The sequence below is a fragment of the Hetaerina americana genome, unplaced genomic scaffold (assembly GCF_022747635.1).
Source record: "Hetaerina americana unplaced genomic scaffold, ioHetAmer1.1.p SCAF_2, whole genome shotgun sequence".
NCBI lineage: Eukaryota > Metazoa > Arthropoda > Insecta > Odonata > Calopterygidae > Hetaerina > Hetaerina americana.
The window spans coordinates 59,513,145-59,531,230 of record NW_027286763.1 but is presented as its reverse complement, the minus strand read 5'-3'; the positions used below and the strand labels follow the sequence as shown (position 1 = coordinate 59,531,230).

Genomic DNA, 18,086 nt, shown 5'->3' with positions numbered 1-18,086 from the left:
AAACAAGTCATTGCCTGCTGTAGAGTTCTGGATAACCATTCAGGATGAAAGCATGGCAGTTCTCAAGTTTTTTTACAATTTGGAAGACTTCGAAAAATCTGAAACACACAAATGGAAGGAGAGGAAACTCAGAAAAGATCAGTTGAATATAGCAGGCCTAGTAGAATAGGCTGAAATCGTTTTCCCATCCACTAACAAGGCTATGCTCATCTCTTGGCCATCCATCCACCACTTCTACCTTGGAGCAGTTATTTAGTATTTTGCGAAGAGTAAAGACATGGCTGAGGTTGATGATGATGGGTATACGTCCAAAAGGGATATGCTTATTGAATGTACAGAAAACTTACCTGGAAAAAAAGGAACTTAAGAAGGAAATGCTGAAAAGATTTTCAGCAAATTCAAGAAAACTTTTTTTGAAGTTTTTTAATGAGACTTTCTTGGTAATTTTGCATCCAAATAACTTATTTTAGTTTATATTTTTTGAAATAAGATGAAAAATGCATACTGATTGTAATTTTGCAATTTACACATTACAACTACGTGAAATGAATATTATGATTTTAGTTTTTAATTTAACTTCCAAGTTTTCAAATGATTGAGGATTTCAATAGATTTTTCTTGGCACTTGGTTTAAAAAGAAAGTAATTTAAAGCAACTGTTGTTGGGATATTTCATTCGGGATCTACTAAACAGAGCCAGAGAGGATGATGATTGGTGGATGCCCTGCCCCCCCTTCCCTCCTCCTGCCAACATAATACCTGTCTATGCTCATGATTGTTACTGATTTCTTCACCCGAAGATGATGTAACCATATCAAAACCTGGAGTACTAATGAATAATTTCAATTGTGGAAAATTGCATATCTCTATGTTCAGTGAATATTTTAGAATTCCATTCAGTGTCGTACGATTCTGTGGAATTTAGTATTTAACTTAAGTTCATGCTTACCTGACCTGTTATCCTAACCCTCATAACTATGGCTCACTAGTTGATATAAATATTCACCCACCTGTGGATGAGGGTTGGCCTTCCATCATGATTCATCTTCTTCCTTCCCCATTTCTTCCCACCTATCCTTTGGGCCTCCTTCTCTTCATTTCTCATTTTTGTGAGCAGTGTTATTGGAGCCTATATCAGTTCCTAATCCCTTTAATTAGGTTGTAGAGTAGCCATTTGGGAATTCTCATATGTTCAGTGTTCTCTTCATGTCCAGCAGTCCTCTCTGAAGAGGTTCAGATAAGTATAGTAAAAACCATAAACACAGTATTCAACCTGAAGGCAGTTGGGTTGGTGATGATAGAGTTCAACCAATACTAAGCCCCACGGCATGTGAAATTCACGCATTAGGGTAGGGTGGCCAGTTCCTTTCTAGGTGCTGGTTATGATTCCCCAGGAAGATCTGGTACTCGAAAAAATCATATCTTGCAGCTTGGGTTGAGCTGCAGGTGCCCAGGGAGGCTTCCCCGGGAATCAAACCTGGGTGCTCTGGTCAGTAGTCCATTGCTCTACCCCTGCACTACTGTGGCCTGTAGCTGTATGGTACAAAATCATTTTTGACTTTGCTTACTCTTGTTCTCAAGTCTGAATGAAACCATAAATCCTTGTAATAACTTATCAATTCTTAATAGAAAGCTACATGCTACAAGGAGTTAAATGAAGACTTGTTATAGTGCTAATTTTGTCTTTCATGTTGGAAAATACAGCACATTATTTCACCACACCACTCCATTAGGTAAAGTGACTGTTGCTCCCTAATGGATTACAGAAAACCAAAGAATCTCTGACCTGTAGTAAAGTGCAGAAGATAAAAGGGCTGCTTCAGAGAAAGGGAAAGCCACCAGGCTATAGAGGATCTTTCATATGAGATATGTTTGATGGCAATGCAACAATTTCAGAGTGAAAAATCATTTGATTCAATCACTCTGAAATTGTGGCATTGAAAAACATATTAGCAGATGACTCCATTTAAAGTTACAGTTGTGGCATCTTCCGCAGTTTCTTGGAATGTTTGATGGCCTCTCATCTTTGCAATACATTTTTCATTCCTATTTGTTGCTACATCCCTATGAATTCTAGCATACACAGACTTGTCAGAAACACACTGGCATGTCTACTAAAAGGCTACATTTAAATCTGCCTTAGATATGGATGATGTGCTAGTAATAGGATTAGTTAATTGGGAGAAATGATAATATATATGCAGTTAGCACACCTATAATATGTATCTGCTTCTTAAGCATAGGATGTCAAACTTTTTGTGTATTCAGTGGCAAGTGGGTACCTAAGAATTTCAACAAAAGTTGTGTCTCAGCCTTTTTTTAAAATAGCTGCAGGTAGTATACAATAGGCAAAAGATTTAGGTGGGAGGAAGAGAATTTCTTTTCTTCCGTATAGATGACCCTCAATGACATCATTTTCACCCCCATCTCTACTTGGGCCTGTATCCTCATCAGGTATATGTTTTCCTTTGCAAGTATATGCGAGTTTCACAAATCTTTGTGTGTTTATCCTATTTCCATGTAATCACACACTGCATTTTATCTTTTGTGTCATCCTTTTATTGACTTCTCTCTGTATATATAAAGATCATATAAGATAAGAATTATTTCATTTATGAACAAGATGCATTGCTTATAAAAGTCATAGTATATTAAATCGGAAAGAGAGTAGCACTATTGATTTATTACTAAATTTAATATACTTTTCTGCCTCTGCCTGCCAAAGTTGAATTTATGAAGGTGATCTCATGTGCATTGATTTGAGTAATTTTTTTTGCTGGAAGTTGTGGATAAGTTTTTTGTGGCTTCCAAAAACATTTTTTTCTTAAAAACGTCATAAAATCTGTGAATTAGTTCCTCAAAACATTGGGTACTGTTTAAAATGCGGATGGACTGTTATTTGACATAACTGCACCCAAATATTTATTTGATACTGTATCTATTTATGATTTCATTTTCATTTCAGATGTAGTGAGAAATCTTAAATCTCTGAACAAGCCACCTTTAACAGAATGTCAAAAATATGGCTCAGAGGCAGTACGGTATGCCAACCAGCGACGCAACCAATGGAGAACTGCTAGAGGTCGTGGTCAGCTCCAATTTAAGCCACCACCTGCCCAGTATGAAGTTGAGTTGGTTGAGAGACCTGATGAAATTGATATTGAGGAAAGAGTTGAACAACACAGTTGTGATCAGGACAGATATGGTGTTTTTATGCCCTCTGGTGGTATGGCATCCAGTTCAATTCTTCCTCGCCCTTTGTCTTCTGTAAGTATTACTTCACATCCAGCTGTTCCTCCATATGCACTGCCTCCTCATCCATCAGTACCCATCCAGCCATATTCACAAGGCCCAAAGAGAAAACTGCAACCAATTGCTGTGGCACAGTGGGGAATGCAAGATCATGCATCTTACCAGCCAGGAAAGGTGACAGTGGCTCATAGTGTTCCAGCAGTTTCATCTGTGGCAGCACATAGTTCCAAGCGGCAGCATTCTTTGGGTGCAACAACTGTGTCTCATTCCTCAACATTGATTCCACAGGCCCATCAGTCATCAATTGTACCATCAAATCCATCTCACTCAAACACTTGAAATTACTACCTATGATGAATAGCTGCCTTCACTCTATGGTCAAGTAGTAGCCTGATTGAATTTGATTGTATCTTGTAGTTTAGCTGTAGAGAAATGCAGCTTCTTTTTTATGAATTTCTGTTGATGGTCATTGTTAAAAACCTTACTAAGTGGCATGCAAAGTATGCCAAACATGTTTCTCTAAAATAGGGTGCTACTATCCCTTGCATCGACTAAGGTGCACAAGAATAAAAGCTTCAAGAATTGCTTGATCTTAAGTCATAAACTAGTCAAGAGGTGCCTTCTCATCAAATTTTGATGCATAGTATTGGAGATAATGCATGCCTAATCAACTAGCTGAGTCCATAATATAGCCAATTATCCAGATCTCTAATGCTAAAAAGGTGACTCACTTTTAAAACTGGTGCTTTACAGCTGTAGCAAGACTAGATAATTCTGAACCTTAGTGATGTGAATTCATAATGTCCAATCATAGCATAATTTGCGTAGAGATTAAGAAAATCTAAACCGTAAGGCATGTTCCAGTGGCCCTTTATAATTGTCAGCTTCCTGGAAACATTATTTAGATTGAAGCCAGTACCTTATGGAAAAGTGTACGTTATACTTGTCAACTTTGGGGTCTTCCTTGGATGAAATGTGAAAAACAGCGAAATACTGTGAAAAAAAGAACAATTTTTTTAGGAATTTTCAATGATTAAGGAAGATTGAATTCACATAATTTTTTTATTGGTATTGATAGACATGAAGCTAAATATTTTGTATCCTTTAGAAAAAATTTTGTTTGTTGCTATCTTTATTACTTTAATGTGTTTAAAATTAGTTACTTTTCCTACTACATTTTATTTTGGATTTCTTATAATTATGGAATAAGAAAAAAGCATGTTTTGTTGTATTTGTGTGGGTATACCAGGTTCGTTCAAGTTCTAAGGTCATCCAATTTTTTCTCAGGACTGGGAGTAGATAGATAGATCTTGATTGATTGAGCCAGATTGAGATAAAAACTTTTGGGCACTGTTTATACAAGGCATAGATGGCTGCACCATACAGTTCACAAGATTCATATAGCCCCTTGATAGAGTAAGAAGCATTTCCAATGCTTAAAATGACATTTTAATGCAAAAGAATGGTTTGTAATCATTCAGTTTCACCTCTTGCATAGTTTAAAACGTATTAAAGATGATGGTAAATTAAGGAGGCATGCGGTCATGGTGTTATGGATGTAAGAAATATTTTTTTTTTTTTTAAGGTAATCTACCGGTTAAGGTAGGTTTTTTGATGGACACAACTACCAAACAAATATTTTGTGACTACTAACAAAACACAACCCTAAATTCTACTCTACACCAGGTCCCTCTTCATCTCTGAGTACTTTCTTCCTCCCTTCATCCCGTCCAACATCCCTATCCTGTTCCTTCCCTTTCCTCTTTTGCCCAACATTCTACCCTCTATCACAGTCTTCAACATCCCACTGCCGGTCAACACCCCCTTCATCCACTTTTCCTGCCTCCATAGGATTGCTCCCAACAAACCCCTCTCTTCGCCCACCATACCAAGTACTTCCTCATTTGTTTTCTTCTCTGTCCATTTCATCTTTTCCATTCTTCTCCACACCCACATTTCAAAAGCCTCCAGTCTACGTCTATCCTCCTGCTTCAATGACCACGTTTCCGCGCCGTACATAGCTACGCTCCATATCAAAGTTTTTACGAGTCTTTTCTTAACATCCTTACTCAAAGTCCCCGTCATCAACTCCCTCCTCCTCGTGAAAGCCTCTTTGCCTAGCGCAATTCTTCTCCTTACGTCCCTACTACTTTGACCGTGTTGGTCCAAAACACTACCGAGATACGTAAACTGTTCTACCTGCTCTAGTTTTTGCCCTCTTACTTTAATGTTAAGATTAGCCTTTTTCTTTCTAGAAAATCGCATAACCTTTGTTTTATTAATGTTGATTCTCATCCCATACCTGTCGCACTGAATTTCCAATTCACTAAGCAATGCTTGCAGCCCCTTGGCTGACTGACAAACTAAAGCTTGGTCATCAGCAAACCTAACTGATTTTACGAATCCCCCGCCCACTTTCATTCCTACCTCGAGTTCTTCCCATGCCTCTTTGATCATTTCCTCTGCATACAGGTTGAACAGCAACGGTGATAATGGGCAACCCTGCCTTACACCCCTTCCTAACACTGCCCATCCTGACTCCCCATTTCCCACCCGCACCTGAGCAGTCTGAGACATGTAAAGGTTGCGGATTAGCCTCCTTTCCCTCCAATCTATTCCTATTTTCTGCAATATACTCATTAGTTTTTCCCAATTCACTCTATCAAACGCTTTTTCGAAATCTACGAAACAGGCAAATACCTCCTGGTTGTGTTCTATATTCCTCTCGATTAATAATCTCATTACTGCAATGGCATCACGCGTACCTCTACCCTTCCTAAACCCAAACTGATCATCCCCTAAGTAATCATTTGCCCTACTCTCTATCCGTTTGTTTATGATCCTGAGAACAACTTTAGCTGCGTGGGATATCAAACTAATTGTCCTATAGTCCTCACATGACGTGGCCTTTACCTTTTTCGGAATCGGAACTAAAACTGCTCTCACAAAGTCTTCCGGCCAGATTCCCTCCTCATAAATGCTACGGATCAGCCCATATAGCCTCTTCCTCCCACATTTTCCTAAGCATTTTAAAAGTTCCACGGGAATGTTATCTACCCCCACGGCCTTATTTAGTTTCATCTCCCTTAATGCCCTTTCTATCTCATTGTCTAGTATGCCTGGACCTAAGCTGTCTTCCTCTACGTCATTTTCTTTTTCAATGTCTAACTGTGTTGGTCTGAGTTCTTTACTATACAGTTCTTCTATATACTCCTTCCATCTCTCTTGGATCTTGCCTGCGTCAACTATTACCTTACCCGCTTTATCTCTAACTATTAGCATAGCTCTTCCTTTCTTACTTCCCGATAACGATTTAACTTTGCTGTACAGCGCACCGATTTCGCCCTTCCTCTGGAGACTTTCCATATCCTCGCACTGCGTCTTCCACCATGCGTCTTTTGCCTTATTTGTTGCCCGCCTCAATTTATTGTTCAATTCTTTGTACTTCATTTTGCCTAATTCTGTATTTATATTCTTCCATTTTCGCCGCTCGTCCATCTTTGTAATCATCTCATCCGTGATCCATGGTTTCCTAGTCCTTTTAGCGTTAACGGTTCCAATAGTGTCTTTTGCGGCTTTAGACAATCCTTTTTTGATCATTTCCCATTTTTCTTCGATAGTAATAAGCCCTTTACCATCCTCCATTATTTTCTCTACTGCATGTTTGTATTCCTTCCTTTTCAACCCATTTAATGCTTCTACATTCCATTTTCTAACTCGCCGCCCCTGCCTTATCTTTTTGAAACGTACGCTACATTTCATAACAACTAAATTGTGGTCTGAGTCCGCATCCGCTCCCGGAAAGCTGTGGGAATTTATCACACTATTCCTAAACCTGTGTCTAACCAGGATATAATCTAGCTGATATCTTCCTGAGTCACCTGGCATTTTCCATGTATACCTGCGTCTTTTGTGGTGTCTAAACCAAGTGTTGGTGATGACTAACCCCTGTCTCCTGCAGAACTCAACTGCTTTCTCCCCGCGGTCATTCCTCGTGCCTAAACCGTAGTCGCCCACCTCATCACCATCTCTTCCTTCGCCTACCGTCGCATTCATGTCCCCCATCACTATCAAATGTTTCCCTGCTGGAACACACGCGATCATGTCCTCTAACTGATCGTATATCTTATCGACCTCTTCTTCCTTATGGTTGCTCGGTGGCATGTATACCTGAATAATAACTAAGTTCGTCGGTTCTGCTTTTATCTCCACTAGTAGTATTCTATCCGTTACCTGCTCTATGTTGACTACGCTTCTTCCTACCTCTTCATTTAATACTATGGCAACCCCTCGTTGGCTCTCGTCCCCACCGCTGTATATTATTCTATACTTATCACTCCAGTAATCCCCGCTATCTTTCCATCTCACCTCGCATAGACCTAAAATATCTATATTTCCCCTTTCCATCTCTCGCTTAACATTCTCCAATTTCCCTGTCCTCATCATTGTCCTAACATTCCACGTTCCTATTCTAACTAATTTTGTCTTCTTCTCCTGCGTCTTCTGTCCTGCTGCTGCTGGTTTTCCCTTGCAAGGGTTTCGTGGGATGACGACCGCGGAAGCCTTGCCTCCCCCGCTGCCGGGCACGACACACGGCCGATTGGGCCGAGCCCCGTGGTTGCCAGGACTCAAAATATCTCTATTGTCCATCATATTTTTCTAGGGAATGATAATTGAGGTGGTTTCCCGTTGCCTTCCTCAATAGTGTTTTTAACGTGACACCATCACTTACTGGCCGCCCCACTGGGGTCAGACGCCATTGCAGCCGCCTCACTGAGGAACAGACGCTGCGTGGACTACCTTTCGTCTGGCTCCTAACCTTCGACCTATCTGGCATGGGTGACCCTACCAGGAGCAATAATTATTACTCCCGCCAGTACAGCTCTAGGGGTCATCGGAACGCACAAGCCCTTCCACCACGTCAAGGTTGTAGTCCGGGGAGGGTGTAAGAAATATGCATTTGTAATTGCAAAAGTTGAATGAAGAAGGCTGAGTGTTATGTCACAGTGAACCCAAGATGTTTTGGTCATGGACTGTCCACAATTTGTCATTAGGGAAAAGTGAAGGGCCCTAACTGTGGAACTCTTGGTGACTATGGAATCATAGCATTGACATTGTATTTAAATTGGTCTACTGGGAGATAATGTTAAGAAGTTGCAGAAGTTTCAACTTTATGGTATAAGCAGTTTGCCAGAGAAAAACTAGGAGATCTTAGAGATACACCTTGTGGGTATTTAGCTTTGAAAGCTCAATCAACAGCGTGGAAGGGAAATGAACGCATTTGTAGGGGACCAAAAATGGTTGATTCATCCTTGTAAATGATGAAGCATATTGCAAATATGTTGTAGAGAATCATGGGTGCATTTGCATGTAGGTATTGATATGTTCAAATTGCCTACAGTGTGAGTTGTTCCAGTTGTTCATTGGCTTTAAATTTAATTTCTTTTTTTAAATATGTTCACACCTATGATTTTATGGCAAGTTTTGTAACTTTGCTTATAAGTACTGTATCTTCTTATTAAATAATTAAAACATAATGAATATTTTTTATTTTAGTAATTTTAACCATTCCCTAGAAACGGTCTTTTGATTCTAAACTGTTTTCTCAGATTTCATGCATCACTTTTTCAACTTCATATTTTTAATGTGAAGTTGAAAAGGGGAAGAACTGGAGATAGGAATTAAAGTCAGTGGACTATTCATAAAATCTGTTAGGTTTTTTGATGATCAAACTTTAGTTTGTCTGTCAGCCAAGGGATTGCAAGCATTGCTTAGTGCATTTGAGAGTCAATGTGATAGAGATGGGATGAGAACAAGCATAAATAAAACTATGTTAATGCAGTTTTCCTTAAAGAAAAAGGCTAAGCTAAACGTTAAAATGGAAAGATAAAAATAGAGTAGGCGGAACAGTTTATGTATCTTGGAAGTATTTTGGACTGAAATGTTCAAAGTAGAAGGGTCCTAAGGAGAAGAATTGCATCTGGCAAAGAAGCTCTCACAAGGAGGAGTGAGTAGTTGACTGCGATGTTGAGTAAGGATGTTAAGAAGAGGCTTATCAAAACTTTGACAACTGAATTTTATTTATAACTTAATATTATGAATAATGAATGGCGAAGTAAAAAGAGGTTAGGGACTTTGAGAAACGGAGAGCACAGCTCTCAACTGGTAAATAATTTATTGGAGCAATTATACTATGTATCACGATGAAATTAAGTGGAAATATAATGCACTCTTGTTGATCTTAAGCATACATATATTGAGGGTTGGAGAGGTGTTAATATGGAAAACATAATGAAAATAATAAATGATGCCGATAAGTAAAATACAGCAAAACCCTTTTAAAAAAGAATGTCATGTTGCCGCACCCAATATGTCTATCTGTTACATTGCAAGAAACATTTTTCATATACAAGATAATGATATGAGCGTTGACTAAATCTGCTACGTGCAAGTTCTTGTCTTATATTTAAATTTGAATCGCTCCAAGGTAATTTGACTGTCAATTATTGTGCGCTCTACGATAGGGCATTGTTGTTTTCAACTTTTCAACCGAGTTGCGGTGAAGCAAAATGTTGGCATTTGGTTCAAGGATAGCTAATATCGGAAGAACTAATATCTTAGCCACCGTATACGCGTACGTATAATAATTTCTAGTTGCAGTTTTATATTTCTCGGTATCATCAACTCCCATTAAGTTCATACATTTCCTATAAATTCTGCTGCGTATCTGAGTTGACTTTTTTCTCAATTTTAGGGGTCGAAATATATTGCCCAGAAGAAGATGTAGTGAAGCTGCGGAAGGAAGGACGACAGTAAATATATTGAATACAGAAAGTGATGCCGCCTTGATGGTGGATTCTTATAGCCAGGTGCTCCAGATGTGTACCTTCAAATGATTTTTGAAAAACGATTTTTCTGTTGACCTGCATTTGAACTCATTAATTCTCTTTTAAATTCCCATAGATGGGCTTTCGGCTGAACAATGGATTGGCAATTATTGGCCCGATGGTTATCTTTCCAAAAACAGTTTTATCTTGGAATGTCGGAGGAGTGGAAGATATTACAGTAGAATCGCTATCACTCTTCTTTGTTTTGGAACCCAAAATTGGTAAGGATAAATTTACATACCTTTTAATTTTATTCAGTAATTCTGAACTTAAAGGCGAAGGCACTTATTACGTGATTTATTGCGGCAGTGATTTGAAGGACTGTCAGGAGTGACTTTTATGCTGAAAGAAATTAAAACCATTTCGAAGCATTAACTGGAGCATTTGCCACCCACTGAACTTCATCGTTCCACATCCCAATGGCCCACTCAATATTAATCCCAGTGAATATATTTGACTAGCATTTGTGACGCTGTGTTATAATTTCCGTAATTTTAAAATGTCCTTGTGAGAAAGATTAAATTCTAAGTTGTTCCCTTTTAATTTTCGTGAATATGTTCACCCATGAAATAAAAATAATCACATTTTTAAAGTAGGTAAACAGAAAGACTGACTCTTTAGATTGATTCTTGTTGCCAAAAATTTCTAGCAAATGATTGTGTTAATTAAATTAATAGAAATTTTATTTGAATTACAAAGTAGTCTTTCTTCGTCATAATTGCCTTTCTTACTATCATTTTGGATGAAGGGCAATCTTGCAGAAAAAACTCTAAAGTCTAGTCAAATGCTATCATCTCTTTAATTAGTGTTACTGTTGGTCCCTTTGTTTTGTGTGATGAATTTAATTCTTTATATTTCATTGATGAATTAATATTTTCAAAGCTGTTGTAGATATCAGCCGGTCTCAGGTTTTGTCAACCCTTTTGCTCTTTTCTTGCCTGTTAATTCATTTGTTTGGTTCTGTACACTTACTATGGGAAAACAATTAGGAATGCCTCTGCCTTAACTTTTAATCATAGCAAACTTGATGAAAAGCTCATCATCAAGAATCATTTCATTTTCTGATTATTTTTGAAAATTGGGTTGATTCATTTGGCTGTTAAGATGAATGAGGGGCTCTGAAAACTTATGCTCCACAACTTTTATTCCCTTTTGATCAAGTTTAAGAAATTAATTTTTGATATTTTTTCAGTGTGGCTCCTTTTAAAGGGCAGGCAGTTCTCAACAAAAAGAACAAAAGAAAAAGGTTTCCTTTCATTATGCTTAATCTTGCAAAAAAAGTCCTCCACAAATGTAGTTGAATTATAAATTTGTTATGCTTGGATCAGATGTGACAAGGAAATGGAGTTCATTCTTTATAAATTCAGACTGCAGATTTGCCCAAAGACCACATCATTAGGTTTTTGAGCCTATCTGGTCATATTTTGCCCGCCAACTTTACTTTTTCCATCTAACATTATAGCAATTTCTGTTGCCTTTTCCTTGTGATTTTCCTATTTTTTGGAAGTTTACAGGATCTTCCTTTATGGCCCCATGCAGCTAGGATCTGTTAGATGTTTTCAATAGTTAGAAGAAATTTTTCTGTTTTCTCTGACTATAAACCACACACACTGCATTACCCATTCGCATTTGCCCATTTGATACCCATTGAGCATTTGCCAATACATGTTTTCCAGTCTTTCGGTCATATGCAGTGAGAATTGTTTGTCTGGCAAATATCTTCATTTGTATTAGCTCACATATTTTTGGCGAACATAATAAGCTTTAATGAGATTGACAGCAAAAAATGAATGATGAGCTGTTTTTAGTCCGCATGCAGTTGAGCTGAATGGTGAAAAAGATGGATTGGCAAGTTATGTAAGCTATTTTTGACTTGTCTACTTCCTGCCAACAGGAATTGCAGATATCCCAGGGACAAAAAATGAGTTTTACAAGCTGTTAGTTGCTCATTTTAATCAGAAAAGTTTGCTCTTTTATGTAATATGGAAAAACACATCTCATTTAGGATGACATTTTAAGTGGTAGTTTTTAAGAGGCTTTACTCTACTATGCAAAAGATAAGAGTACTCAAATTATATGCTAAATGATGGATTTTAGAGGGGAATGTTGAAATTTAGAGGGAAATTGTGCAGAAATAGAAGGAAATGATTGGCTAAATTTTTCAATTGAGAATCATAATATATATTGATGTTTGACACAAAAAGTGGGTAAAATTGTAAAATGGCTCTTCTTTTGTTACTTCAAGCGAGTTGATTTTGACTAAATCTAAATTTCTAAATTCAAATAGTTCTACATGAAAAGGACTAAATAATTGGTCTTCGGAATAGTAGTTTTTGAGTTGCTTTGGCCATAAAATTGATTACATTCATACATAATCACACACTTGATTTCTGGAAAAATTGTCAAAACATGTTCCATAGATCTCAAAATATTTACAATTCTATTAAATGGTTAATTTTTGCCATGAATACATCACTGCAGAGAAAAAAGTGAATTGAATGAAGTGAATGTTCTCAGCTGTGAGTTGGTTCAGCGATGCTTAGAGCTAACCAGTGTTCATTGATTTGATACAACTGCCTAGCTGAATTAAACTTGCTGAAATCCTGTAGAAATTCAATGAGGGTTATTACAATGAATAGATACAATGGTCATACTTAATTAGGACAAGTATATGTATTAATCAACTACAATTTTGTCTTTTAAAACATGTCGATGAAGTGGGACAAAAGTTTTAATTGTCTATGTTTCCGTAAATACCTCAATGTTCTGTTTGTTGATATTTATTTGTTCTCCAATAGCCAGTATTGATTTTCCACCCCAACCTCTTCATAACCAATTTTAATGTAATGGGACGTCAATATATCCCTGTTATTTAAAGTTTCCCCCAATTGCCTGTTCGACATAATTTCAATTGGCCGATTGGTGTCTCCCTATAGTCTGTTATTTAATTCTGTAATAATCTTCGCCCATCCTTGCCTTCTCTTTTCCCTCTTTTAATATATCCTTTTTGCAATATGTGTTTTCACTACTTATGAATGTGTACATATTGATCCATGCCATCTATTTTTTCAAATCTCTAATTGTATTTCGTTCAAATTGCATTTTTTATTTTCAGCATACCTTTCTAGCTTTAGTAATCTCTTTTCTCATCATCACTATTAATGCCTGTCATCTATTATGTTCTTGAAGAAGATTCTTTCACTAATACAATAATGGCCCGCTATAATTCCCATTGTCCACTAATACTGCCCAAATATATGACTTGCTCTAGTTTATTCCTTCCTTATTTAAGATTTAACTTGTTTCTTGCTGATTGAGAATCTCATTACTTTTGCTTTTTATTGGTTAATTTCCATACTTCTCACATTGCTCCCGTAAGGTACTTAAGAGAATAGTAACTAAAGTTAAAAAAAGTCCTTGTCCTCCATGCATTTCTCTAAATAGTGGAGTGACAATTATAGAAATTTTTATAGCATTGAGGAGTGACCATCACAAAGAATTTAATTTCAAGGATTACACCAAACAAAATCAATCACTGGTTCTCTGGGCTTTTCAATATTCATGCAATAAAAATTTCTGTTGCTATTTATTCAATTACCTCAACCATAATTGGTGTCACATGAAATCGCATTGTATAAAAATTTAGCACACTTAACTATCTTCATATTTATGTAATATGATGTACAATGCGTGAATGCTTCAATACCCAGGCATCATCATCAGGTAGAATTTTCTGTTAGAAGTCTACCTGTTGACTTATGGGATAGAAGTCTTTAGGTGATGATCCCTAAGCACTGATGTGCATATTGTATATTCTATTAAATAATAAGTGGACAGTGCAAACTTGGTTTTTAAATTATACATTTCATTGTGTCATTTTGTCCTACCTCAACTGGTTTGTTCAAAGTTGGGAAGAAGAGGTTGTTATCCACATTTCTTTCCTTGGAATGGATAAAAAAATTTTTATTGTCTACTAAGTACAATCAATAAAAAAATTCAGACTGTTAATTCCTACTGATGAATTATCACATTTAGGTAAGTTTAAATTTCTGGTGTTCTTAGCTCATATCATAGCCTAAATGAATGTGCGTGCTACTTCTTCCTATTTAAATTATACCTGTTAATCGTATATAGCTTAGGACAGTAATTGATTTGGGCATTAGTCAGAGAGACTCATCAGCTGTGTGACAGTGCAGTGCAATTATGACAGCTTATGTTGAGGGCATTAACATTATCTTTTTAAGCCATGCAACAGTTTATATGCTGGTGCCTTAAGTAAAACACTTTTTTGGTAAAGGTTTACGACTGTCTTTTTTCATCAATTGTTACATAGAGTTGTAAATACAATCAATAATTCTTACAATTATTTCCATGAAAACTTTTATTTCTTATGCAAACAACTCTTGTGTGTACCTTAGACAAAGGTAATGACTCTTTATTTATTCCATGTATTGCACAAATTTAAGACATAGTATAGTTAAACATATTTTCTTCTCTGTGGCAGTAAAAGATTTAGTGTATCACATAGACTTTCAGAAATAGAATTGTGCCTACATACATCAATGACAATCTTTATTGACGGTCTCATGAAGCTAGCCCATGGTCCATAGGTTAAGAACCAGTTATGTACGGTTTTAATTTTATGATAATCCATTTCTTTTTCAGAACAACTTCCAATGAAAGGTATTTTGGTGATACCCTCAACATTTTCTAACTTTTATTTGACTAAAGTGCTCATGCATAATTTCTCAATATTTGTTTCTGATACAATGGTTTACCTGGAATGCTTTTTAGATGTATTTTTAGCCAGCAGGGCCTCAACATTTGCATTTCGTCACACTTAATCATTTCAGAAAGTCAGGTATTTTATTAATAATAATTTTAATGGGACTGGTTTCAGGAATTTGTTGATATTTTTCTTCCACTTCTTTTAGATATCCTTGTTATCGGGCTTGGCGACAGAGGCAACAAACTTAATATGTCAGTAATTAAGGATTTGAAACGCCATGGGACAAATGTGGAAATGTTACCTACTGATACAGCATGCTCCACCTTCAATTTCCTGAATGCTGAAAGGCGAAGTGTTGCTGGGGCATTTATTCCACCTAGGTTATATTCTGTAAATGAAGATGACCTGGTATTATCACAATCAAGAAAAAAGGAGTTATTTAAATTGGGTGATGAATTAGAGAAACCATAAGTTATGTATTATGTATATAGACAATAAATATTTATTTAAGTAAAGTTTGTATTTTGTTTAAATAAGGTGATCCCGGAAAGGGTAATTTGTTCGATAGGGTTTTAATTATTTCCCATTTGTGTTGCCTCCAAACTTTTAATTCAAATGAAAGTTATTTGTCAGTTACTGCCACATTAAACCTGAAGAATAAGCCGCTGATTAATTTTCGGCGGCTACGTACATTGTTTTTTATATGTTCACAGCGAAAATTGGAATGCAAATATTACAATGTGTCAATTTGGGAAATCATGAAATAATCGAAATAACTTTTTCCCAACTGGAGAAGATGACGGCTTGCAAGATGTGTATTTATTAACCGTTTTAGGTCTAGTTGACGTATCAATAGTGTTTACTAACATAAACGAAGGGCATTAGGTTTTATTTGTTCTTCTATACTTTATGAAAACTCTCGAAACCATGATATTTTTTTCAAAGGCAAATTTTGCAATTATTTTTTCAGATTTATAAATCTGCCAGGAATAATTCGGGAGAATATTTAACAAATTCGAAACGCTAAATTTACAGAATTATTGTGCATAGGTATGGAGACGGGTACCATTCTGTTATGATTAAATTTTCAACAATACATCATATTCATTCTTCACTGACAAATTCTATAACTACATCGCGCAGGACATCCACAGGATTCCTGAAACTGCCGTAATACTCGCATCCAAGATAACGGGGGAATTAGGGGAAACTGTGTGAGCTGGCGTGTGAGCATACATTTTTTGCTGCGATGACGTCATTTGTAGCTTTAAATGGAAACTGGGTGAAGCTTACGACACCGGCATAACGTCGGGAAGAAAAGTGGATATTTCGATAGGGTACGTATATTTTCCTTTATCTGCTGTATGATGGTGCCATTTAGTGCGGAACCACCGTGTTATCTTTCCAATTACCCGCAAGTTGTTAGTATTATTTCATGTGATTTGGCTCTATCACTTGAGTTACTGCTATACGCATGCTAGAAAACACATTTATTTCTCATTCACAGGTCAAGAAATCAATGTTTTTGTTTTCATAACTAGTTTAATAACGTATAATTTACTTTCGTGTCATATTTATATAATTTTTCTGTTATAAACAGGTTGATTATTATTAGATTGGTATATTTGTATTCTTGTTAATGGACATAAGAAAATGTTGTCGTTCATAGAGCTTTAATTCTTGAGAACGTGAAAGTGTTTTACAATCAACAAACACGTATTCAGTTACCAAACCTTAATCTGTGCTTAACTCATGTTATGAAAGTATTTCGTTGCCACAGTTTTGTTTATTCCGCAGTTATAGCAGAAATTGCTGGCGTTGGAGTGATCCTATCCATTATTTTGTGATGATTTTCTTTTTGGCATTTAAAACTGCATTCTATTAGGGATGTCAGATGTTATTGAATTAAACTGTCTGGACGTAATGATCATGAACTCATTCTTGATGTGGTTCATTGTACTTGGTCTCTAAATTAGTTTTTGTTTGCCTCCTTTATCCTTTGAACAATGATATCTGGGACGCCGTTAGCCATTGTGTACCATTAATTCAGTATTATGTTAATGCTTTATAATATTTGAAAATCAGTGTTTTTCAGGATACATCAGCGAAGGTGGTGCCTTTACTCAAATGCCGAAACTATTTAAGCGCTTTTTTGAATATGATGACACATCTGTTCTCTCTAGGTGTTCATACTCACACTACACATAGGTCAGAATTTCAATGATATGCAAATACTCACCAGTAGTTAAATGAATTACTTCATTTAATTGCGCAGAATCAAATAAATTACTTTTGATTGATAAAGAGTTGTCAGCTGCTCGATATGGCAATCGTCTAATTGTTTTATTAGCAATGGAATGTGGTATTCAAAACAAGATTGCTAGATCCTACTCCAATAAACATACTATCGCAAATTGTTAGGGTGCTGTAAGAAGTCTTCTTTTGCCTGATGTTGTTCACATCCACGAATTTTTTGCTGATGTGACACACGAACCGATGTTTAGTCAGTGAGGACGAGTGTCTCACGGTCAATTGTTAATGCATGCCATTTTTATTTATGAAGTACCAGTATTACCAAGTGCGCTGATTTTCTTATCACTAAATTGAATAGATAATGCTCTCATGAGATGTATTATTATGTGGAACATATTTCGGACGAAAAACTATTATTGTCTTTGTGTCATTGTTGATAAAATGGAAACTAAATTCTCTGGATGTCAGTCTTTGGAGAGTAGGGGTTCTCAATTTCATTGATATAAGAATTATCGAATGAAAATATTCTCATGGGAGATTTTTCTTTAAGTTGACTATTCATTGCTTTAGAATTGTGATGGCGGATATTTTCAGATAATAAATTATCACTATAAATGTAGCAATATAGTCCGAGTAGTGATCCCTGTTGAATGAACAATTGAGATACCCAACTGCAATACGATGGTCCAATAAAGTGAAGGTAAAGCGATAGAATTTACAGTAGTTTTGCAGTGATAAGCGGCAAAGCTAAAATTTAAAATTAACATCAATAACATCGTGAATGCAATTGTACAGAATTCAGTTTGGAAAATATTCAATGACATCATTCATGCATTTCTGTTGGTTGCTTGCTCATCCACAGAGTTTTTACTAGAATCCAACAAAAACCGTCAGTTTTCAGTGAAAACTTAGAAATATAGCTTCTGGTAGTCCCAATGCTTTTTAACCACAAATGCAATAATAGTA

The 18,086-nt window shown here is 36.4% G+C and overlaps 3 protein-coding genes across 4 annotated transcripts in view; all 3 read left to right on the top strand.

The window, feature by feature from the left end:
* The window catches only part of LOC139687623 (protein tramtrack, beta isoform-like), a 46,884-nt gene extending 42,021 nt beyond the window's left edge, over positions 1-4,863 (top strand). For both annotated transcript variants that reach the window (XM_071584859.1, XM_071584857.1), the window contains exon 9: positions 2,965-4,863. In XM_071584859.1, the coding sequence (XP_071440960.1) occupies positions 2,965-3,590 (626 nt within the window). In that variant the 3' untranslated portion in view covers positions 3,591-4,863. The remainder of the gene's footprint in view (positions 1-2,964) is intronic.
* Positions 4,864-9,780: 4,917 nt separating this feature from the next.
* On the top strand, positions 9,781-15,382 carry LOC139687523 (NADH dehydrogenase [ubiquinone] 1 alpha subcomplex assembly factor 3). The gene is made up of 4 exons (XM_071584715.1): positions 9,781-9,885; positions 10,006-10,120; positions 10,215-10,359; positions 15,073-15,382. Exons 1-4 carry the CDS (start codon positions 9,821-9,823, stop codon positions 15,336-15,338), a joined length of 591 nt encoding a protein of 196 aa, XP_071440816.1. The 5' UTR covers positions 9,781-9,820; the 3' UTR covers positions 15,339-15,382.
* A 757-nt stretch (positions 15,383-16,139) lies between these two features.
* The window catches only part of LOC139687478 (ubiquitin carboxyl-terminal hydrolase 2-like), a 121,197-nt gene continuing 119,250 nt past the window's right edge, over positions 16,140-18,086 (top strand). Inside the window, exon 1 of the mRNA XM_071584656.1 lies at positions 16,140-16,204. The gene's annotated coding sequence lies outside the window, so the exon portion shown is untranslated. The remainder of the gene's footprint in view (positions 16,205-18,086) is intronic.

What these genes read in the sequence shown, in the direction of transcription:
- LOC139687523 (XM_071584715.1), top strand. Translation starts at nt 9,821, where the DNA reads ATGTTGGCATTTGGTTCAAGGATAGCTAATATCGGAAGAACTAATATC. An exon ending in ATCTTAGCCACCGTATACGC is followed by an intron (nt 9,886 to 10,005) that starts GTACGTATAATA and finishes TCTCAATTTTAG; the next exon opens with GGGTCGAAATATATTGCCCA. An exon ending in TGTTTTGGAACCCAAAATTG is followed by an intron (nt 10,360 to 15,072) that starts GTAAGGATAAAT and finishes CACTTCTTTTAG; the next exon opens with ATATCCTTGTTATCGGGCTT.